At 42.4% G+C, this 25329-nt stretch overlaps 1 protein-coding gene across 4 annotated transcripts in view; it reads right to left on the reverse strand.

Moving 5' to 3' along the window:
* LOC141107530 (uncharacterized) overlaps positions 1-25329 on the reverse strand; it is an 87333-nt gene that overhangs the window by 55620 nt on the left and 6384 nt on the right. For 2 of the 4 annotated variants that reach the window (XM_073598329.1, XM_073598325.1), the window contains exons 2-7: positions 19521-19650; positions 18316-18461; positions 15085-15222; positions 5977-6228; positions 3894-3947; positions 2581-2703 (exon numbers count right to left, since the gene is read on the reverse strand). In XM_073598329.1, the coding sequence (XP_073454430.1) occupies positions 2581-2703; positions 3894-3947; positions 5977-6228; positions 15085-15222; positions 18316-18448 (700 nt within the window). In that variant the 5' untranslated portion in view covers positions 18449-18461; positions 19521-19650. The remainder of the gene's footprint in view (positions 1-2580; positions 2704-3893; positions 3948-5976; positions 6229-15084; positions 15223-18315; positions 18462-19520; positions 19651-25329) is intronic. The other 2 variants (XM_073598326.1, XM_073598328.1) reach the window with 2 other exon arrangements.

A 25329-nucleotide genomic window follows, 5' to 3' on the forward strand; every position in this document is an offset into this window, starting at 1 on the left:
AAAGGGGCAATGCTTTCTTTTCCTACAGAGAAGAGGGAAGAAGTATTTTGCTAAGCCTGTGCATGCAACACTTGGTGACAGAGTTGTAGACTGACTAGTGTTGGAGAATGAGCAGAAATTCTCAATCCCCATTGCTTTCAGTGAGACACCTACTGGTCTGTGGCCATCCTGACCTGACTTTTGAAAAAAAAATATCGATATTCATTTTCATTTGTAATAACTTTTCAAAAGAACAAATGTAATCATTTAGAATTTGGATGAAAGGTTTAGCCTTTCATAGCCTTTCACACCCTATTTGTCATGAAAAAACCCTTGAAACAATTTTCAGGTCTCAGGAAACTCCTGCTAAAAATTATTATAGCCACTGCTAATGTTACATTTGTGTGATCAGTAAGTTGTAGAATCTTTAAATAAAAGAATAAAAAATGTAATATTTCTAGAGCATTTGACACACAGGAGAGCTAATTATTAACACCACCAGCAGTATACTAAAAATATATTCTGGCCAGAAATAACCTGAGTCACTAAATTGGGTCAGGATTATTAGAGGCAAGAGCTAGATGACTCATCTTGGCAGTTCTCTGGTACCTCCCCCTCATATCTGGAAGGTTGGAGAACCTTCTAGAATTAGAGGGCGGGGATTGGGAGGAGCTGCCATGCATATTTATGAGGCCTCAGCCAATCCCCAGTGGTGGGCTGTCAGGGGACTGAGATAACCTCATAAATAGACATGGGCCATGCCAGCAAGGGGCAGCTGGGTGGAAGATGGAGATACAGTGTTGAGGAGGCTGTCAGTGGCCCTGAGGTCTGGGGGAACATGGGACCAGTGGCCACAAGGGGAGGCAGAAGGAAAAATCACATATTGTTTCACTCCATATGTGCTGCTATCAAGGGACTGTGAGTTCCTGCTTGTAATGGGCTGTTTCTAAACTGACAAGGAGTCCTGTATGCAGGAGGAAGAAGTTTAACCACTTCAATACCAGGCACTTTCGATCCTTCCTGTCCTGGACAATTTTGAGCATTCAGTGCTGTCGCACTTTGATTGACAATTGCGCAGTCAGGCAACACTGTACCCAAACTACATTTTTATCATGTTCTTCCCACAAATAGAGCTTTCTTTTGGTGGTATTTGATCACCTCTGCGGTTTTTATTTTTTGCTAAACAAGCTAAAAAAGACCGACATTTAAGAAAAAAAAAAAAGTTTTTCTTCATTTCTGTTATAAAATGTTGTTTTCTCCTTCACTGATGGGCACTGATGAGGCGGCACCAATGGGCACTGATGAGTTGGCACTGATAAGGTGGCACTGATGGGCACTGATATGTAGACTTGATGGGCACTGATAGGCAGCACTGATATGCAGCACTGATGGGCACTGATAGGTGGCACTGATATGCAGCGCTGATGGGCACTGACAGGCTGCACTGATGGGCACTGACAGGCGGCACTGACAGGCGGCACTGATTGGCACTGACAGGTGGAATTGATGGACACTAATAGATGGCACTGATGGGCAGCACTGATTGGGTAGGTACTGACAGGTGTTAATGCTGGACACTGATTGGCACTGTGATGGACACTGATTGGCACTATGGTGGGCACTGATTTGCACTGTGGTGGGCACTGATTGGCACTTTATTGGGCAATGACAGGGGGTTATGATGGGGCACTGACTGGGCACCGGTTGGCAGCTGATGGGTACATTTGATGGGGGCTGTGATGATAATCAATGTGCTGATTATCAGCACAGACCCCCTCTCTGACAGGGAGAGCCGCCGATCGGCTCTCCCTGTCAGCGTGAACCGAGGAATGCAGTTTACTGGCACTTCCTGGTTCACGCGATGATCAGCTGTGATTGGTCACAGCTGATCATGTGGAAGGAAGCCTCTATGAGAGGCTTCTTACCACGATCGGAGATGCGGTGTGTCAGAATGACATGCCACACTCCAGATCGGCGTGCACCAGCATGTTATCCTGCTGGACGTCATATGATGCCCTGTCAGGATAACAGAAGCACTTCCCGGGCCATCAATCTGCAAGTCGGGAAGTGGTTAAGAAGTTGTACATAGGTACAAGTTTGTCCCTGTAATTCTTGTTACAGTCAAGTAGGTATCTCATAACCCCCCTACCACCATCCAGGTTGTTAAGCCCCTAATAAAACAACAGAGGCAAAGCTACAGACTGTTTTCTGACTATTGTGTGCCTGTGAAGATTCAGTGTGCCTGGCTGTGCAGAAGTAGGGTATCCCAGTGCATCGCCAGCTCCTACCAGGGGTGGGCTACAATGGTAAGATAGTGAAAATTGTGGTGTCTCCCAACATTGGTTGTCAGTGTAGGACTGATCCCACTTTATAACCCCCACCCAGAGCTCCTCCCTTTACGATTATGTTGCATGCCCTCCCTTGCTCTTACCACTCAACCCTGCTCTACTCTCTCACTACTTTGCCTGCACAGCCCTGCTCCACACACATTTTCCCTACTTTCTTACCACATGACTTCAAATTGGGAGGGCCTGCCTTTAATATAATCACATGGTTTATATAAATGTAAGTCTTTCAGATGTGGTGACTTATTGTACTTACTTGGTATTGGGTCTTTTGGCTGCTCGTTAGGCAACAAATACTTCTGAATGCTGACTAGTTGACACAATTCTTTAGGGCTCAGTGTTTTATCCACATGATAGTTCAAGACAGAAGTATTGATAACTGAAGAAAAGAAAAACAACTGGTAAGATAACATCTTCATATTGAATGATTATCACATATTTAACATAACAACACCTTCACACTTTGGGATGGGTAAAACATAATAAAAGGGCTAACATTTTTACTTCCTCCTAAAGAAAAGCCTGAGGGCTTCCACCAATGTAGCATATTGGACAGTATAAGACCTAGAGCATTTGGTAATGTATCCTCTGTTAAAGGAGGGAGGTTGGAGAGCAGATTGACTAACCTCACCCTTCAGCGGTGATCGTTTAGCTAAATGTGTAGACTTTCCTAGACCTATGGATACATGACCACGGCTTAAAGCAAAACTTTGAAAAAAGCTCCAAAAAGGCCCTGCAAAAGAAGAGATATTATACTTAGCTTTTAGCTACCTATGCTTCCTATCTTGATACTCTTCAAAAGCTACAGTGGCTGATTATCTTCTGGGTATATTGGATGCTTGCTGAACGCTAAGTTTTATTCTTCTGGTATCTACATCACTACTGTGTCCTGTAATGAAGTAGAAGCTGGCTGGTAGAATCAGAGATTTCAGGGGGGGACCATGCATCCAACATACCTATAAGTGTGTCAAATGCAGAGGACCCTCTAGGAGCATTACTCTTGCATCTTGAAGACAGGAAGTACGAGGGCCAGAGAGGTAAGTACAATACCTTTTATTGGAATTTTGCTTTGCAAAGACAGTAGGGGGTATTTACTAAAACTAGAGAGTAAAAAATCTGGTGCAGCTCTGAAATAGAAACCAATCAGCTTCCATGTTTTATAACCAAAGCTTAATTGAACATGCTGAAGTTAGAAGCTGATTGGCTACCATGCACAGCTTCACCAGATTGTGTACCAGTTGTAATAAATATCCCCCATTGTCACTTTAAGGAAACTGGCAGAAGAATTTCACAAACCCAGCTAGAGATGGAATACAAAACCATTCTGGGTTTTCAGAGCCACTCAGCAGGCATGTTGCATTCTATGGAAGGCCAAATTCAACATATTAACGCGTCAATACTCGCGGTAGATCTAGTCAGTCTTTTAAAATGCCTCACAAATTATAACCCCCTTGGATTTCCATCTTCCAGATATTTCCATCCAGGTCTATCTTGCTCATGCCCAACCTTCATGCTCCCTTTCCCAACACCTGCAGAAAGAGCAAAAGCAGCCTAAAAACAGTCATTTACCGTCGTTATAACTATAAGTTTCCATTTGGTAATTGATATCAAAGGGAGTAAAATCTATGAAAGAAAAAGAATACAGATAAAATAGTACAAGGTGGTGATTTACATTTTTTCATTTTTTTTTAGCTCTACATGAATGAGTAGGCTCTCTTTTTTTGCTATCTAATGTGGAAAAATGGCAAGAGACTCTGTATGTCCTGCCATAAACATCTTTACCTTCTGGCTATAAATTTGTTCTTAATTGTACCTTAACTGCCATGAATTCCCACTACAGTGTACTATCTCAGCAGATCCAGTGCACATGTGTGGGAGTTACGCCATCAGTGACAATTTAATGGCTAAGGATGGAGAACTAAGGAAAACAGGTGTATAGGCGCTGCAACGTTCCCACATAAAGCTCTGCCTGGTGCTCAGACCTTGAGGCTGCTGACACCTTCAATGTACCAGAGTAAGGCTGCTTTCACACTGGGGCGCGGGCAGCGTCGGCGGTAAAGCGCCGCTATTTTTAACTGAGCTTTACCGTCATTTTTGCAGAGGTATTCGGCTGCTAGCGGGGCGCTTTTATCCCCCGTTAATGGCCAAAAAAGGGTTAAAACCACCCGTAAAACGCCGCTGCAGTGGCGATTTGCCAGTGGTTCGGCCACGGTGCTCATTCATTTCAATGGGCAAGAGCGGTGGAGGAGCGGTGTACACACCGCTCCTTCACCGCTCCAAAGATGCTGCTTGCAGGACATTTTTTTAACGTCCTGCCAGTGCACGCGCTCCTGTGTGAAAGCCCTCGGGCTTTCACACTGGAGTAGATGGAGCCACTCTTTCAGGGCGCTTTGCAGGCGCTATTTTTAGCGTTATTGTGCCTGCAAAGTGCCTCAGTGTGAAAGGGGTCTTAGGAAAGTGATGGTCGGCGCTCAGGATGATATCCAAAATGGTATTTCTTTATTTAGTACATGTTCAAAGCTGTAAAACATCCTACGCATTTCATCCTACGCATTTCAGACGTTAGTCCTTAGCCATGACTAAGGACTAACATCCGAAATGCGTAGGCTGTTTTACAGCTTTGTACATGTACTAAATAAAGAAATACCATTTTGGATGTCATCCTGAGTGCCAACCATCGCTTTCCTTACTCAAGGATGGAGAACTCTGGGCTTGGAAGAAGACCAGAGGAAGATGGTGCAACAGAACAACAAAGGGAAATAGGGATGAACCGATGGTTCGGACCTAACCTAGGCTGTTTGTGCATTTGGATGTATTTGAACTTTAGCCCAACTAGCTCAACTGGCTATTTGGCATCAGTTATAGAAGCGGTCATTTTTTTTTTAAATTTTTTTTTTGTCGGTAGGTGTTGGTCATCAGGATTAATGATGGATTTACAACAAAGAACATTTTTGTTTTGTTTTTTTTTGAAGAGGACTTGTCAAACATTTGGGTGTCTTTATTTCTAAGTTACAAGTTTAGCAATGTGACACCTCCCCCTGTTGAGGGAACAAGGCCTAGTATGGTTCAGGAGGGGGGTACTTGCTCAATCCCCCTTCTTTTCTGGCCAGCCAGGCAGCATGCTCAGATGTAGGCCTGATTCACACTTATGCAGGTTGCAGTTTGCATTGAAGTCCATGGAACCAAAAACCAGAAAAAAGTCCATGGCCCTTTCCATAAAATGCACAGATGTATAAGTGACCCATAGGAAACCATGTTAAATGGACTGTAGTGTGCTTCTGAAAAACTGAAAACGTACTAAAAGGCATAGGTGTGAACCAGGCCTAAGAGGGTCTGGTCTGGATTTTTAGGGTAAAGTTGTGTTTTTATTTTTTTTTGTTGTTGTTGCATGGAGTCCCCCTTGACATCTGTACTAGACAAAACTGGCCTCAGACAGTTTTTGAGATGTCGTGCAATCAGCATTTGCATGCATGCATAACCCCTTGAAAATGGCTTCTGAGGTGGTACACCACACATCCAAGGGGGCAGTTTGCGAGATGCCGTATATGTGCTTGCATGCCGCTTGAGTTTTTGTCAGAAAACTGGCAGACCCGCAGTGTGTGTGCACATACATGGTGTCAAGTATCATTGTCCAGATAAACGCTATCTGTACCTGGAGGAGTCCATGTCATTCTGCGATTTGCAACGTGTAAAATGACCTTCAGATGAACCTCAGGATTTTCCGGATATCGTCCGCCTAAGTCTATTTCGTCTTTCAAAACCTCCATGGATGCAATGTACCAACTTCCACCACTTTTGACTCTCTTGGGAGGTGGCTCATGGGCATCCCAAGGCAATCCCAATCTGTTGGCACCTTGATAGAAGGCATCATGATTCTCTATTTGAAGAAAGATACTGTAGTGGACTAAAGCATAAAAATAAAACATAAAAGAAAAGAAAAAAGAGATTATGAACTTTCAATATAGAATGATTAAAAAAAGAATCATGATTTAAAACTGAACTACAATCAAACAGATAAATTCAAAGTTGGGATTTCTATTTAGTTACATCTAGCTCTGAGTGACCTGACCTTCTCTGCTGTAGTTAGTATCTCCTTGCTTACACCTCCCACTTGCTAGGCAGAGTTCCTGATCATGTGACTGCTGTGATTGGTTGTCACCCCTTTCCACTGGCTCCTGATCATTAACAGAGACTGGGAGCTGTCATTGACAGGGTCAGTGCACTAGGAGCATACAATGAGCACATAATAGCAGTAGACCATGGTGTGATAAGGTTCACCAGCTCTGCTACTGCACATATGCAAGAGGATGCACAACACAGCTAGGTCTCCTCTCTGCCACAGCCTGTGATTGGATAGTGAAGAAACAGCAACACACTGATGAGGTCATCTACCTCATTTTTCCTCCTATCAGCATGTTCCCTGTCACTACATATGAAAGCGCACACCTGATTAGCTGAGAGTGCTGCCCTGCATGTCCATGGCATCAGTTTGAGATACTGCTAAGCAGGGGCGTTGCTAGGGGGTGGCTATTGGGGCTATAGCCCCAAATCTAGGGCCCATAGCCCCGAGTCTCTTTCCGCAGGGTCCCTCCCTAACCAGCGAGTTGCGGCTGCTGCGGCAGGTGGGCTGGCTGCATGAGAGAGGCGGAGGAGAGGAAAGAAGTGAGCTCTTCACAGCCGGGCCTCTTCAATTTTTGAGTGAGGTGCGGTGAGCAGCAGAGAGATGACATAATCTCTCACTGTCCGCCACAAATCGGCGCTCTTCCGCCCTCACAGCGTGGTCATCGTGGAGCTCAACTTTGCAGCCAAACCCCCTTGCTTCAATGTCGGAGGTGCGGTGGGGAGAAGTGAGATGACATCATCTCTCACTGCCAGCCCTGCATCACCGCTCTCCTGCTCTCACTAAAGTAAGTGACAATCTGCAAATGGAGGCAGGAGACGTGGCAAGTGACAATCCACCTCTAGTGGCAGGCGATATGGCAAGTGACAATCCACATCTAGTGGCAGGTGACGGTGGCAAGTAAGACGCTGCATCTGGTGAAGGAGATATGGCAAGTGACACGCCCAGGGCTCCCACTGATTCTGCAGTATGGTGAGTTGAACCACTTCATTATATATTAGAATGTAACAATAGAAATAATGCACTTCAATCACCCTGACACCATATCAACTATTATGCCATGATGATTGAAGCGCCAACACCAGCCATCGCCCCTGAAAAATTGCTTACCACTGGTCCCCCCCCCCCCCCCGGCGGGCATGCAAAAAGGTTGGTGATCGCTGCTAAGGGCTCTAGCCCCAGACCTTTTGCAGACCTAGCAACTCCCCTGCTGCTAAGGTAATTTAGAATTCGCTGACAGGTTCATTAGACATGTAGTTGACCTTCTTATGACTTGCGTTTGACCTGCTTCAAGTCGGTTATACATTCTAATATCTTGTATTGAACTGCAAAATCCACTTGATGCACACAGACCCTTAATTTGTTTTATAGTCAAAGTGGTTGTAAAGCCTAAAGGCCTTATCTGCATTAAGATAAAAAAACCTTTTATGTTCAGCTCCCCCCCAAATACTTACCTGAGTCAGATGTCGGTCCAGCACAGTGCACAAGAGCATCGGTGCAGCTCTATCTCTCCCATCTCATTTGCTCCCACCGCTGTCAATCATATCCAATAATAAGGGAGCAGGGGGCGAGGCCGAGCCACACTATGTGTGGTTAGATCGAGCTACTTGCTGGGGGGATTATTGAAGGGAGGAGGAGCAAGGAGTGACAGCGGCGGACCCCAGATGAAGGGCTGCTTCATGGTTTGTAGGGCTGCACAGCAGGTTTGCTTATGTGCAAGACTGTCATGCCCCGTACACACGGTCGGACTTTGTTCGGACATTCCGACAACAAAATCCTAGGATTTTTTCCGACGGATGTTGGCTCAAACTTGTTTTGCCTACACACGGTCGCACAAAGTTGTCGGAAAATCCGATCGTTCTAAACGCGGTGACGTAAAACACGTACGTCGGGACTATAAACGGGGCAGTGGCCAATAGCTTTCATCTCTTTATTTATTCTGAGCATGCGTGGCACTTTGTCCGTCGGATTTGTGTACACACGATCGGAATTTCCGACAACGGATTTTGTTGTCGGAAAATTTTATCTCCTGCTCTCCAACTTTGTGTGTCGGAAAATCCGATGGAAAATGTCCGATGGAGCCCACACACGGTCGGAAAATCCGACCGTGTGTACGGGGCATTAGTCTGCTCAGACGGACTGATAGCAATACATTTGAAAGGGCAGTTGATGCTTGGAATAGACATTCGGCAGAGCAGAGGTAGTGAGTCAGTCAACAATAAGTGGCTTCAAACATGCTTGAGGCAAACATACTGTAGATCTATACTCAGACAAAAAAAGAAAAAAGAAAAAATACCAAATAATAAAACCCCAAAAATCAAAAACAAAAACGAACAAAAAAAATAAATACAAAAACATGTATATATTTATAAAAAATAAATAAATGGGCAGACTCGATGAACCACTTGGTCTATTTCTACTGTCACTTTTCTACGTTTCTTTGTTTTTATACTCTATGAGAATACCTGCTTTCTCTCAGCATTTATTTAGCAGGTACGTTGTCTGAATTTCATGCTACACAGCAGGGTTGCCAACCTCCAGCAGTATTTTTTTTTGAAAAAACATGGGAAATTTACTGGCGGAGCACATTTTTTACTGGAAACTAGGGATGAGCTTTGAGTTCGAGTCGAACTCACGTTCGACTCGAACATCGGCTGTTCGGCTGTTCACCGAACAGCGAACAATTTCCGCAGAACACCCTTTAAAAGTCTATGGGAGAAATCAAAAGTGCTAATTTTAAAGGCTTATATGCATGGTATTGTCATAAAAAGTGTTTGGGGACCTGGGTCCTGCCCCAGGGGACATGGATCAATGCAAAAAAAAGTTTTAAAAACGGCTGTTTTTTCAGGAGCAGTGATTTTAATAATGCTTAAAGTGAAACAATAAAAGTGTAATATCCCTTTAAATTTCGTACCTGGGGGATGTCTATAGTATGCCTGTAAAGGGGCGCATGTTTCCCGTGTTTAGAACAGTCTGACAGCAAAATGACATTTCAAAGGAAAAAAAGTCATTTAAAACTACTCGCAGCTATTAATGAATTGCCGGTCCGATAAAAAAGTTCATTGATAAAAACGGCATGGAAATTCCCCACAGGGGAACCCTGAACCAGAATTTTTTAAAAAATGACGTGGGGGGCCCCCCTAAATTCCAAACCAGGCCCTTCAGGTCTGGTATGGATATTAAGGGGAACCCCGGCCAAAATTTTTTTTTAAAAATGGCGTGGGGTTCCCTCTTAAAATCTATAGCAGACCCTTCAGGTCTGGTATGGATTGTAAGGGGAACCCCGTGCCAAAATTTAAAAAAAAAACGGCATGGGGTCCCCCCAAAAATCCATACCAGACCCTTATCCAAGCACAGGGGGAACCCCGAACCAGAATTTAAAAAAAAAAGAGATGCCGGACGAGAACACCGGAGGAAGAACCAGAAAAACCAGAAGAAGAAGAAGATGGAGGAAGAAACCGAAGGAAGATAGAAGATCGAAGAAAGAAGATAGAAGATAGAAGAAAGAAGAAGCATTTAAATAAAGGAATTGTAAAAAACTGTCTCTTGTCATTTTTAACATTTTTGACAGTTTTTTGTGAAATGGTAGGGGTAAGTACTCCCTTACTATTTCACACAGGGGGGAGGGCCAGGATCTGGGGGTCCCCTTGTTAAAGGGGGCTTCCAGATTCTGATAAGCCCCCCGCCCGCGGACCCCCACAACCACCGGGCAAGGGTTGTGGGGATGAGGCCCTTGGCTACCCCAAAGCACCCTCCCAATGTTGAGGGCATGTGGCCTGGTACGGTTCAGGAGGGGGGGCACTCTCTCATCCCCCCCTCTTTTCCTGCAGCCTGCCAGGTTGCGTGCTTGGATAAGGGTCTGGTATGGATTTTTGGGGGGACCCCAAGCCGTTTTTTTTTAAATTTTGGCACGGGGTTCCCCTTACAATCCATACCAGACCTGAAGGGCCTGGTTTGGAATTTAGGGGGGCCCCCACGTCATTTTTTTTTAAATTCTGGTTCGGGGTTCTCCTGTGGGGAATTCCCATGCCCTTTTTATCAATGAACTTTTTGTGTATTCATTAATAGCAGCGAGTAGTTTTAAATGACTTTTTTTCCTTTGAAATGTCATTTTGCTGTCAGACTGTTCTAAACACGGGAAACATGCGCCCCTTTACAGGCATACTATAGACACCCCCCAGGTACGGAATTTAAAGGGATATTACACTTTTATTGTTTCACTTTAAGCATTATTAAAATCACTGCTCCTGAAAAAACGGCCGTTTTTAAAACTTTTTTTTGCATTGATCCTTGTCCCCTGGGGCAGGACCCAGGTCCCCAAACACTTTTTATGACAATAACTTGCATATAAGCCTTTAAAATTAGCACTTTTGATTATTCATGTTCGTGTCCCATAGACTTTAATAGTGTTCGCGTGTTCGAACAAATTTTTTGCCTGTTCGTAAGTTCTGGTGCGAACCGAACAGGGGGGTGTTCGGCTCATCCCTGCTGGAAACCTGAGATGTCCACTGGTGTCCCGCGATCATGTCACGGAGCTGAAGAACGGGGAGATGTCAGTGTAAACGCAACATCTCCCTGTTCTTCCTAGTGAAATTTCGCTGATCGTATGCTCCCTCTCAGTGGGAGCAGCGATCAGGGACGTGTCACTCGCGACACGCCCCCTAACAGTTAGAATCACTCTCTAGGACACACTTAACCCCTTCCTAGCCCCCTAGTGGTTAACCCCTTCACTGCCAGTCACATTTGCACAGTAATCAATGCATTTTTAATCGCACTGATCGCTGTATAAATGTGAATGGTCCCAAAATAGCGCCAAAAGTGTCCGACGTGTCTGCCATAATGTCGCAGTCACGATAAAAATTGCAGATCACCGCCATTACGAGTAAAAAAAATAATGATTAATAAAAATGGCATAAATTTATCCCCTATTTTGTAGACGCTATAACTTTTGCGCAAACCAATCAATAAACGCTTATTGCGATTTTTTTTACCAAAAATATGTAGAAGAATACATATCTGCCTAAACTGAGGAAAAAAAATGTTTTTTTTATATATTTTTGGGGGATATTTATTATAGCAAAAAGTAAAAAATATTTCTTTTTTTTTCAAAATTGTCGCTCTTTTTTTGTTTATAACACAACAAAATAAAAAACGCAGAGGTGATCCAATACCACCAAAAGAAAGCTCTATTTGTGGGAAAAAAGGACGTTGATTTTGTTTGGGAGCCACGTCGCACGACCGCACAATTGTCAGTTAAAGTGCCGAATCGCAAAAAGTGCTCTGGTCTTTGGCCAGCCAAATGGTCTGGGGCTGAAGTGGTTAAGAAGTACCCATTTCTTCATGCATTGAGGTGCGTTAGAAGGACCTATTTTTTTGTGCATTGAGATGCTTTAAGTTGGACTTTTTTTCATGTGTTGCGGTGTACTGTGATGTAGTATGAATGAGTCCTAAAGCCTTAATGCAGGCTGATATTAAAAAAAAAAAATATATCAGATGTGTATTTCTTTAATATTTCTGCTGTTAGACTGATTTTTCACACACATTTTAAAATACTATTTGTAACGAGAAGACTTGTAGAATAGTCAAGACAGTCTCCATGAAGCTTGCCCTCTAACTTCCATTACTCTAAATGTGATAGCTCATAGGACAAGGGTGCTTTTTTTTCTTTTCTTTTTTTTTTTTTTTTTTTTAGGAGAGAAACTCACTCAAATGACATCTGGAAATCAGTATACGCACATCTGATCATTCTGTAATGTCCATAGACATGTCCATTTTAATCTGGCCATACACTGTTTGAATCTCAGTGGGTTTCTAATGGGCCAGCCAAAATTTGATTGGTGGCTGGAGCTGTCAACTGTCTCCTGTCTGACACTTCTCAATTGAAAACTCAAAGGAGCAGGATAAAAATGTGTCAGCCCAACTGCACAGATGCAGCCACTGTTCAGGTATATTGACAGCTAGCTGGGCCAGTGGGTAGATGTGTGCACTGCCGAAAAATTTGTATGTTTTAGTTTCATATGTTTTTTTTTGTTTTTTTGTTTTTCGGGTCATTCATTATGATCAAAATTCGTTATTTTGAATACATTTGTAAATTCTGAAAAATTTGAACTCGAAATCCGAAAATTCGTAAATTCAAAAATTCCTAAATTCGGAAATCTGAAAATTCGTAAATTCGAAAATCTGAAAATTCGGAAATTTGAAAATGACAAAATTCCGAAATTTGAAAATCTGAAAATTCCGAAATCCAAAAAGGCGAGATTTCAAAAAGTTGAAAATTTGAAAGAAGGAAAATACGAAAATAAATCCGAAAAATCTGAAAAATCGAAAATGTGAAAATCCTCAAAAATAATGAATTAGGAATTCATTATTATTATTTATTATTATTAATATGTTCCATTTGTTTAGATGAGGCATTCATTATTTTGTATAATTCGTAACTTCAGAATTTGCATTCGTTACGTTCACTAAAAATTTGAAAAGAAACGCCAATACCTATTATTTACTAGTTAGTAATAGTTATTAGTTAGTTATTTATTCAGATTTTTGAATTTTTGGGTTTTTGAATCTGGATTTTCGCAATAATTTTCGCATTTTCGTTCTTTTGAATTTTCGTTCTTATTTTCTGATTTTCGCATTTTCTGATTTCCGAATTTCTGAATTATCAGATTTTCGGATTTCCGAATGTTCTAATCTTTTCCAGTTTTCAGATTTTTTTTTCCATTCACTCTTTGTATGTGTATGGCCATCTGTTCTCTTCCTGTGTAGGGTGTTAGGCTGCCCAGATATGCCCCATTTTTTTTTTTTAAAGCATATTGCACCATCCACACAAGCCAGATGGATGAAGGAATCCTTCCTGGCGTGCTATTTTATTCTGACCACAGCACTTCTCTGCTGTCAGAATACACTGATTGGCTGCAGCCTCTCATCAAAGGAAGATTTTCCAACATTCCTGTTTAACAGAAGTCGAATTTTTGATCTTGTTCTGTTGAATGGGAACAGCCATAGACGGATTGAAATTCTGCTGGTCCATACTAAACTGGCTGAATTTCGATCCATCTTTGGTCAGCTTTAGGTGAAGCTAATATAAAGACAGATTAACTTATTTTAACTGGAAAGATTGTTTTTTTTTTTATATTTGAAATACTGGAAGAAAATGACGGCACAAAGGGACTTTTACTTTTAGCCTATGGGTGTCTAACCTGCGATAACATATATATATAGATATATATAATGTTTGGGGGTCTGAATAAGCAAGAAAAGTGGTTAAAAGTGTTGATTTTTCTTAGGAATTTTGGTAAAAATGTCATTATATTTACCAAACATATGCAGCCAAAAAAAAAATTGACAGTGTCTCTTTACTGGAATTTTAAAAGTTTTATCTTCCCAAAGAAAAATTTCCCACTTTTCACAATCATGTCATCAGTTTTCGGCATCACCTATATTTCTAAGCAAATATTTTCAAGTATGTATAAGGCTGGGTTCACACTTGCGAATTGGAAGTAGGTTTCCCAGCATTCAATTCGCATTACAGGAGATTGTGATCGCCTCTCTATGGAGCCGGTTCACACAGCTCCGGGCGGCCGCGGTCCACATTGGAAAAGGGTCCTGTGCATCTTTGGTTCCGCTTCAGGTGCAAAAAAATATGGACCTGATTCGTCCCTGAATCGGTGAACAGGAACGCACCGGACCCCATGCTGTGAGCCTAATCAGTGTGAACCCAGCCTTAAGACAACAAAGGGCAAAATTAGAACCAAAATAGCTGATGAGCTCCTTGAGAATTAATTTATGAATTGCTACGCCATCCATCCAACCAGATATTGATGTATTTATCAAAAACCATGTCAAATATCACACTAGTTTTATGTTGCTCTCTTTTACTTTTATAAGAAAAAATATAACAAAAAATTAAGACTTATTACTTAGATAGGTACATTATCTATATCAGTGATTGTTAAAGTGGTTGTAAAGTCAGAAGGTTTTTTTATCTTAATGCATTCTATGCATTAATTTGAAAAACCTTCTGTGAACAGCTCCCCCCTCAGCCCCCCCTAATACTTACCTGAGTCCCATCTCGATCCAGCAATGTTGCAGGAGAGTCTCGGCTGCCTGGGGCTCTCCCTCTTCATTGGCTGAGACAGCAATTGGCTCCCACTGCTGTCAATCAAAGTCAGTGAGCCAATGAGGAGAGAGCGGGGGTGGGGCCAAACCACAATTCCATGTCTGAATGGACACACAGAGCAGCGGCTCGGCTCGGGTGTCCCCATAGCAAGCTGCTTGCTGTGGGGGCACTCGGTAGGACGGAGGTGCAAGGAGCACCAGCGAGGGACCCGAGCAGAGGAGGATCTGGGCTGCTCTGTGCAGAACCACTACAACAGAGCAGGTAAGTATAAACATGTTTGTTATTTTTAAATGAAAAAAACCCCAGACTTTAGTATTACTTTAACTTGTGATCCGCCCGACTTTTTTTGCTCATCAGCTCTCCTTGTTTGTGCATTTTATGTGCGACCCGAGACAATTCTTCTTCTTCCAATATGGCCCAAAAATGTTGGACACCCCTAGTTTAGCCCGATTACAATTTCCTCAGACCTGGAGACCCCAACATTAGCTCTGTATTAAATAACATGCCGTGAAAATACTTACAATTATTTGTGATCCAGTTTTTAAGTTGTTTTAGAAGAAACAAGCAGTTTTTAGGTAATCTGACAGTCACAAGACTCTGTTCTTCATCGTTTTGCATATTATTACAGGAAACCCCCATAAATAAACAGAACCTGAAAACTGAAGTAAAAAAAAAAACAAAAGACTGTTAAATACACAAAATTAATCATACAGCCCATAAAATATTATGGTACCAGAGAATAATAAATTAAAGAACTTCGGTCATTTAAAAAATATTTAAAGTCAGCAGCTACAAATACTGTACCTGCTGACTTTTAATAAACAGACACTCATCAGCCCAGGAGTCCAGCGCTATCATCCCCTGGGCTTTTTCTTTGCCAGTCTCCGAACCCCCGGCAATGCCATCTTGGCTGTGGGAAGCTGGCTGTGACTTTCTGCTGTTTCACAGCCGGGTCCCAACTGCGCATGTGCGAGACACACTCCACTTTCATACTGGTCCCAAAACTTCATGTGATGAGTCCCGGGAGGTTGCAGGCAGGGGGTGGTGAACTTTGGCAATTCTTGCCTATGCAAGAAATGCAGAACTAGTACTGTGCCTCTCAGAAAAAGATACCTGTTTCCAAATGGTGTGCTCACATGCAGAAGCGAATGCATACGTACGCCACGCCCGCAGATGTAAAAGGCATTCAATCCACACATGTGAGGTATCACCACGAACCTTAGAGCGAGAGCAACAATTCTATCCCAAGACCTCCTTATAACTCTAAACTGGAAACCAGTAAACATTTTTAAAACGTTGCCTATGGAGATTTTTAAGTACTGAAGTTTGGCACTATTCCATGAGCGAGGCATGTTAGGCATCTATTTACTCGGCGTAACATCATCTTTCATATTATACAAATTGGGCTAACTTTAGTGTTTTGTTGTTTTCAATTCGTGGAACAGTTTTTTTTAAATATAAAAAAGTTTCAATGACCGCCATTTTATTTTCTAGGGTCTCTGCAAAACCATATATAATGTTTGGGGGTTCTGAGTAATTTTCGAGCAAAAAAGTTATGATTTTTACATGTAGGAGCAGAGTGCCAGAATTGGCCAGGATGGAAATTGGTTAAAGAAGCCATCCAACAAGCTAATGGAATCCAGGAATCTTTGTCATTGTCATACCTGTACTTGCACCATTATTTTTTAATCCTATGAAACTAGATTCAGCAGGCTTTTTTTCCATGTATCGGCATGGGCTGCTGCAACCTCTTGTCACATGACTATATGTGGTACACTCTTCCCCTTTTGTTGCAGTATGTGTGGGTGAAGCTGAAGAGAGCTCAAGAGTTGCCTATATTGAAACCTTTGAGCTCTCTGTTCTACATTCCAATAGTCTCCAATTTAGATGAACAAAGCAGAGAAGAAGGCGCTTCTAAGTGCAGTAATAAAACACTTTAATGACAAGGAAGGGTTAAAAACACTTACAAGATGTAAGTGATAAACAAGCATATCAATGAATCCACAACGTCCAGTGGGATGCCTCCTGGGAGTAAAGGCAGCTGCAGGTGGAAGTTCTAGCAGACCAGCGGTGGGAAACACTGTCTCTCTGATCCAAGATAGAGGGCCGTGCTGTCAGGACTAGCATGGAGTCCAGGCAACCAGAAGTGACACCAGAGTGGGTGGGACATGTTTCGGAGCATGCCCAGTTGCTCTTTCTTCAAACCAAGGAGCAACTGGGCATACTCTGAAAAACCTCCCGGCTAAAATATTTTCTTAAGGTTTGGACTGACTTGAAGACCAGGCCTTTTTTGGCACTTTTTGTCTACATGTTTAAATCTGTTTTTTTTTTGCTAGAAAATGACTTAGAACCCCCAAACATTATACATTTTTTAGCAGAGAAACTAGAGAATAAAATGGCGATTGTTGCAATATCTTATGTCACACGGTATTTGCACAGGTTTTTAAAGCACAATTTTTTGAGAAAAAACATTATATATACCACAATGTTTTGTAAAATATGAAAGATGATGTTACGCTAAGTAAATAGATATCTAACATGTCATGCTTTAAAATTGCGCACGCTTGTGGAATGACGACAAGCTACGATACTTTGAAATCTCCATAGGCGACGCTTTAAACAGTTATACAGGTTACCTGTTTAGAGTTACAGAGGAGGTCTAGTGCTTGAATTATTGCCAAGGTTTGCGGCGATACCTCACAAGTGTTGTGCAAACATCGTTTACATATGCTTATGTATTCATTTGTTTTTGCACACGAGCACAGAGGGATGGGGGCGCTTTAAATGTTTTATTTATTTTATTTTTATTTTTACGCTGTCCCTTTAACTTTTTTTTAATCACTTTTATTCCTATTACAAGGAATGTAAAAATACCTTGAAATAAAAATAAGGGATGACATGTCCTCTTCATGGAAAGATCTGGGGTCAATAAGACCCCACATTTCTCCTCTACCATTAAAAGCAAAAGATAAATAAATGTGCTCTTTTTTTTTTAATTGTTTACTTCCGCTCTAAACCGGAAGTGACATCATGACTGTGCTCCGGTCCTCCAAGACCATAGAGGCAATCGGAGATGATCTGGTCTCTGGTAACCTCTATGGCCAAACCATCGGATCTTTTCTCAGGCGCGCCAGTAAAAACTGTAAAAACGAGAAACACCGGTGAGCTGCTTTGGAAAGCTAATTAGCCGCTCGGACCATTTTGATAAGAAAGCCAGTAACTGGCTGAAAGAAAATACTGGGGTTATGGCTGATATCTTCAGATATGTCTGATGTCTTATGGCTGATATCTTCTTGTGTTAGGTGATACTAGTAATTTCAAATTTTCAGTGCTGAGACTGACAGTTCTGGCTCCCTCTCCATTGTCCTCTCCCCTCATCCATTCACAAAATACAATGAATTTTGGAAATGCATAAGGGGAGTGTTTATTCACTCTCCCTCCCCTTGTCCATTCAAAAAATGGCTTGTACTCTGTAAAAATAATACAAGATGTGTTATGAGTGGAAGACTAGAGATGAATGACATCAAACAATGCTCTTCTTCACTATATAAGAGCTGGAACTATCAATCTTAAGTGTTGCTCGCATGGCTAAATCGGCCATGATATGGCAAAAATCTTGTGGAAAACTACACCTGGGATCCCAGGTGTGTGCAGACAGTCATGGCCAGGAAGTCTGTACAAAGCAAAGACAGGCTGGCAGAGGCCACCTCTGTCCACTGTTGTTTGCATATAACTACATACAGAGCAATTACCTGAAGTTAGGGAAAGATGATCACCTCTGGGCACAAGTGTAGTCCACGTCTTGCCGTGTTTGTGTTCGATATCACAACATGACATATCTTCTCTTTTTTGGGACCCCAGTAAAACAGAATGAGAGCTACCCATAGTTCTGAGTGTCCTGTAGAAAGGAGACAAAGAATGTGTGACACAGATGCCTATATTTTCAGAAGCATATAGGCCATTCCTGATTTCTCCATATAAAGAAAACGCTTAATACTTAGTCTTCGTCTTGATCCCCTGGGTCTGAATCACTGCTGAGGAACAAGTGCACAGGTGGTAGGCCTGCTCCCCTTTGTGCCTGGGAATAGAATACCACATTGGTGGGCACAGTTCTATTAGGCCCAAATATTGTAGTTACAACTACAAAAACTCTTGAACACACCCTCCCTCCTCCAGGACAACCCAATAGATAGATAGATAAAGTCAAATTGTAAAAGGGGAATCTCAGATGCTACTATGCGGTTCACACTCCTGACTCCTTCCTCCAGAGGGAGACTCACAATGAAGACCCTTTAGCACCACCCACATGTCCTTAAATAACCCAATGACAGAGTGGTTGGTTGCACAGAAACGGAGGGGAAGAACTAAATCTTAATGCCCCGTACACACGAGCGGAATTTGCGTCAGAAAAATCTTGGATGGTTTTTCCAACGGAATTACGCTCAAGCTAGGCTTGCATACACACGGTCACACAAAAGTTCTTTGAACTTTCGAGAACGCGGTGACGTACAACACTATGATGAGCCAAGAAAATTAAGTTCAATCTTTTGCTGGCGGGAATTCCGCCAGCAAAAGTCCGATGGAGCATACACACTCTCGCAATTTCAGACCAAAAGCTCACATCGGAGTTTTGCTGGCGGCATTTTCGATCGTGTGTACGGGGCATTAGAGCTTAATACTCTCCAACTGGGCTTCTGGGCTCACTGGCTGCATATTTTTTTTTAGGTCAGAATGTCAAATTTTATTGACAACAAAGACAACTGGACAATCAGGATGCAGCAGTAATATTTAAGAGAATGTCAACAATCGCAGCCCTCTAAATTTTTCCAGTAAAGTTATGTGAATTAAGTATAATTGTGTGAATTAAGTGCAGGACCTACATGAGTGGGGGAGGGGGAAAGAGGCAGTGTGGAGTTAAATAGTTTAAAAAAAAATAAAGGAAAGTGTTGGCACTTACTTGATTAGTCAGGAGAAGTAAGGCTGATGGGGAGGAAAATGGGTGTATAGTCTGTTGGGAGGAATAAGGAAGCCCCACGTAAGGAACTGAAGTCGACGTTTAAGCGCCGTCTAGCTTTCACCTGCAACACCTGCAAGAGGAACACAGAATAATGAGTGTGCCGAAACTCCTCTTAACACAGCTTAGGGCTGCAACTGATGTGCATATCTCAATCTGGATTCAAAACTTGATGTTAGCCACAAGTGGTCGGGCAGGTTCACCCACAGTCAGGGACGGCTCTATTACATGCCTGGGGTTATAGGTCTCTGGAACTCCCCAGTAGGGACATTCCAAGCCTGACCCCTTTGTGGGGCTTCGAGTCTCAAGCAGCCTCTTGAATACCACCGCAATGTTCTTTGCTTGTGTTCTCCTTCTGTTTTAGAAGAGTCAGAAGGCATATGTCAAGGGGCTTTGGGGTCTGAAAGTACCATTTGGAGGCCAGGTCAAGCTGCTCTGTGTTTTGGTAGTGGGAGTATCATGGTTTGGGGACGCATGAGTGCTACCGGCACTGGGGAGCTACAGTTCATTGAGGGAACCATAAATGCCAACATGTACTGTGACATACTGAAGCAGAGCATGATCCCCTCCCTTCGGAGACTGGGCCGCAGGGCAGTATTCCAACATGTTAACGACCCCAAACACACCTCCAAGGCGACCACTGCCTTGCTAAAGAAGCTGAGGGTAAAGGTGATGGACTGGCCAAGCATGTCTCCAGACCTAAACCCTATTGAGCATTTTTGGGGCCTTCTCAAACGAAAGGTGGAGGAGCGCAAGGTCTCTAACATCCACCAGCTCTGTGATGTCGTCATGGAGGAGTGGAAGAACTCCATGCCCAAGAGGGTTAAGGCAGTGCTAGAAAATAATGGTGGCCACACAAAATATTGACACTTTGGGCCCAATTTGGACATTTTCACTTAGGGGTGTACTCACTTTTGTTGCAAGCTGTTTAGACATTAAAGACTGTGTTGAGTTATTTTGAGGGGACAACAAATTTACACTGTTATACAAGCTGTACACTCACTACTTTACATTGTAGCAAAGTGTCATTTCTTCAGTGTTGCCACATAAAAAGATATAAAACAATATTTACAAAAATGGGAGGGGTGTACTCACTTTTGTGAGATACTGTATGTCGTTTTTGAATTTTCCTTTAGTCCAACTCTAATATTTTATATTTACTTGGCTAATAGAAAAGTAAGACTATTTTAAAAATGTGTTTAGTCTTGACCATAATGAATAAAAAAATATGTACAAAAGAAGATATTAAAGTTCCAAGAAATTAACTTAGGACCTCCTCCTGGTTATTTCTGATAAGGAAGGAATGTCCCCTTTCAGAAAGCAGTTTGTTTTTCCTGGTGTAAACCGAGCCTAATGGCCCGTACACACGGTCGGATTTTCCGATGGAAAATGTCCGATCGGAGCGTTTTGTCGGAAATTCCGACCGTGTGTGGGCTCCATTGGACATTTTCCATCGGATTTTCCGACACACAAAGTTGGAGAGCAGGAGATAAAATTTTCCGACAACAAAATCCGTTGTCGGAAATTCCGATCGTGTGTACACAAATCCGACGGACAAAGTGCCACGCATGCTCAGAATAAATAAAGAGATGAAAGCTATTGGCCACTGCCCCGTTTATAGTCCCGACGTACATGTTTTACGTCACGGCGTTTAGAACGATCGGATTTTCCGACAACTTTGTGTGACCATGTGCATGCAAGACAAGTTTGAGCCAACATCCATCGGAAAAAATCCTAGGATTTTGTTGTCGGAATGTCTGAACAAAGTCCGACCGTGTGTACGCCCTATAACACTAACTCAAAATTTTACATCAAAAGTAACACTGCACTACCACATAAGAATATGTAGGGAGCATCTACTAAGCTACTGAAAGAGAAAAAAATAAGAAAAAGCTTTTCTCATTTATTTATTTTTTCTTAATATTTAATGTTGGTAATTTATTCAGGTATTATGTGCAATGGTGTTACAGCCAATAGAGTTCACAGTTTTTTGTTATACTTTTAAGTTGAACTTCCATTTGTCAAAAAAACAAAATTTTTCTTTGTTTATGAAACTTGGTTTTATTTATTAAAACGTTATCTATCACAACGGCTAAACCTGTCTGTGATACCACCCTAATACCATCAATAATAACATGTTATTACATTTTTACTCCAGGAGTATATAATGAGTTTGGCAATTCTAGAGAAATTATTAAATAATGCATTACAATTAAGTAAACCCATTTGATTTTAGTCGACTTAAATGTACTGGAGATTTTAGTTGACTAAAATATGACTAAAACGAAAACAATTCAGATGACTAAAATATGGCTAAAACTAAATCAAAAGTTAACACTGTCCTGTTTGGAAGCTTTGTAATTTTACCTTTAGTTACGCTATAACACTGACAGGGTTGCTTACAAAGATCAGCTTTTATTAATTTATGTAAAGCCTTTATCCCAAAAGAAAAAAAAGACCTTCTCTCCAGACTGACAATGCTGCTTCCAAAGGTGTCTCCATTGTTCTTCTATCCAGAGACTCCTTAGGACAGGAGGTGTGTTACTGGCTGGATGACCAGGTAAAAATAAAGGAAAAAAAGCCAAAAAAAACACTAATGCATCAACCAAATTGGTAAGCTGCAATATATTACATTTTGCAGTAAAATCAGCTCATATAGTTCCTCCTCAAGTCTTTATCAGTGTTGAAGGAGAAGGGGAACAGAGCAGCACAGGCGAGCACAGTAAGCAATACTTACACCGAGGGAGAACTTTATTGATCAAAACAGGTTTTTATTGCCTGTCTGATCAGTGTTCCCCTCCATCTGCCATCACATTAGATCAAACAATCTAGAGCATACAATTATCATCTCACCTCTAACACCGATATGTCTATCTCTGGTTGACAGTCGAGAGCTCGGAGTGGAATGACGAGGAAGAGGAAGAGATGGAGGTAGTAAATATCCAGCTGGTTATCCCAAAGCTCACTTATCTTTTTAGGCACTCCCCGCAATGGATTCCCAAATCTTTCTTTAATAAGCTCAACCAGATCTTCTCCTCCTTCCTGTGGGGCCCCTCATCGCCAAGGTATAAAATGAGTACCTTGATGAGACCGACAACACAGGGGGGTATGGCATTCCCAGACTGCCCTAAGTATTACCTCGCTGCACAGTTGGTAACGGTGACATGGTGGTTGGATCCAGACAAATCTAATTCAGCTATGGCTCTAGAGGCGGCGGTTATGGGGTCATTGGAAGCACTTAAATTTCTGGTCTACAGAGGACCAAGGGCCCCATATTCCTTGACGCCCTCTATGCGCACCACTATACGTGCATGGAGGACAGGACTGGCGATAGAAAAATACGGGCAAAATGAAGTCTCACCCAACGCTCCAATTTGGCTAAACCCGAATATTCCCCACTTTTATAAAATGCTTAACCCATATGCTTGGACCAAATACGGTGTCAAACTAATATCTCAGATAATTTCAAACAACACGTTGATCCCTCTGTCCCAACTTTCACAGCTGTATAATATACCAAATTATTACATATTCCGCTACCTGCAACTTTCTCATGCTTTTACCGCACAATACCCGCGGTCCTCCTGCGTGGTTGTCCAGTCCGGGTTGGAAAAGACACTCCGCACTAGATGCGCCGAAAAACCAACCTCTCATCTTTATGAACACCTGATATTTGTGTCTCTCCAACCCATGGACAAACTGTGGTCCCGCTGGCAAAGGGACATTCCAACACTGGACAACGATGACTGGGATGATGTGTGGGATTTCCCCTTTAGCTCCCTGGTTTCATTAAGAGACAGACTAGTGCAATTTAAAATAGTGCATAGAGCATACTTTACACCATATAGACTTCATAAAATGAAACCTGAACACTCGGCGGAGTGCTGGAGGTGTCACGCCTCACCGGGAGACTTTACACATATTTTTTGGACCTGCCCTATCGTTCGGCGGTATTGGACCGAGGTGCTAGATACGATTAATCTGGTGACCTCGGTCACGACGCCGGCGACGATGGAGGTGTGTCTTCTGGGCCTGGTGGGGACATTGGTGCCAACAGTGGCAAAAAGAACCTTAATTGGGCTGCTGCTCTTTTATGCCCGGAAAAACATTGCTATGCACTGGAAAAAACCTACGGTACCTTCCTTGGCCCAATGGAGGCGTCTCGTCAATGAGAGTCTTCCATTATACAAAGACACATATATAAATAGAGGGTGCCCCCAGAAATATGACAAAATTTGGCGCGCTTGGCTTGCTGAACCAACTACGGCTTGAAGGCTGAAGATAGGGAATAATAAATAAGGTAAACAGATAATCATACTAGAAAACATATCCAGTTGTGCCTAGGAGGGAGAGGGGAGGATACTATACATGACAATGATATAACATACTTTAAAAAAGGGGAAAGAGACACCAATAAACCTAGATGCCTTGCTGCACTCCGACTAAAAACGTACATGAAACCATAAACGACTTGAAATTTATTCAACATACGAATAACTGTTGAGCACTGTTGTTAATTTTTGTGTAAGATTTTGTTATCTTTATTTTTCTTTGTTTGTTTGTCTAAAAATACAATAAAAAAGATTTTCAAAAAAAAAAAAATATCCAGCTGGACTTTGTTACACCTACATAGGATATGGAATAAAGTGAATACACACAAGAAACTTCTAGAACTGCTAATAGAAAACAAGAAATGTGTGTGTGTTATCAGGGAGGATCTACATTTATTGTGCAATAACTTATTATTGGAAGAATATCTCTGAAGGTAATGGCTGCAGGTTACTTTCTTTTGTAGATTACATATTATGTGCTTGTTTACTGCATGTAGACAACCATGCCTAAATCTGCCACTTTCCTGTATCCTGCAAGAACATTCTCTGCCTCTCCTATAAAGCTGTCACCAACATTACCTTAAAAACATAATAAGCAACACAGTATATTACAAGAAATGTAACCACTTGCCTACCGGGCCCTTTTACTCCCTTCCTGCCCAGGCCAATTTTCAGCTTTCAGCGCTGTCATTTTTTGAATGACAATTACACAGTCATGGTGCATGGTGGTATTTAATCACCTCTGTTTTTGTTATTTGCTGCACTGATGGGAACTGATGAGGCGGCACTGATAGGTGGCACTGATGGGCATGGATAGGTGGAACTGATGGGCTCTCGGAGGTGGCACTAATAGGCGGCATTGATGAGGATGCACTGATATGCGGCACTGATGGGCACTGATAAGTGACACTGATGAGGAGGCACTGATGGGCACTGATTGGCAGTACTGATGGGCAGTGATAGGTGGCACTGGATAGCAGCACTGATGGGCACTGATAGGCAGCATTGGTGGGCATTGTTGGGACCGATAACAGAAGCTGGTTATCAGCTTTCTTCTTCTCTCCTCATGGACAGCATGAGGAAAGAAAAGCCGATAACCATCTTGTGTTTACATTCTTTGATCAGCTGTCATTGGCTGACAGCTGATCACGTGGTAAAGGGACGCTGACTTTGACTAAAACTAAATCGAAATTTTACGTCAAAATTAACACCGGGTCCAGCGTCAAGGTAGGGGCCCATGTCAAAGGGACCATCCAAGGCCTGCTGCGGGGCTTCGTACTCCCAGTCCCAGCGGAGGAATCCTCTCTGCCAGCGGGACTCGAGGGGGCATCCTGCTCTTACTCCCTCGCCCCCTCTCTTCAGGTACTGGAGCTTGTGCCCCCCCCCTGCTGAGGTGCCGAACAGTGGGGGCGGCTCAGCAT

This window comes from Aquarana catesbeiana, linkage group LG09, assembly GCF_042186555.1.
Source record: "Aquarana catesbeiana isolate 2022-GZ linkage group LG09, ASM4218655v1, whole genome shotgun sequence".
Classification (NCBI taxonomy): domain Eukaryota; kingdom Metazoa; phylum Chordata; class Amphibia; order Anura; family Ranidae; genus Aquarana; species Aquarana catesbeiana.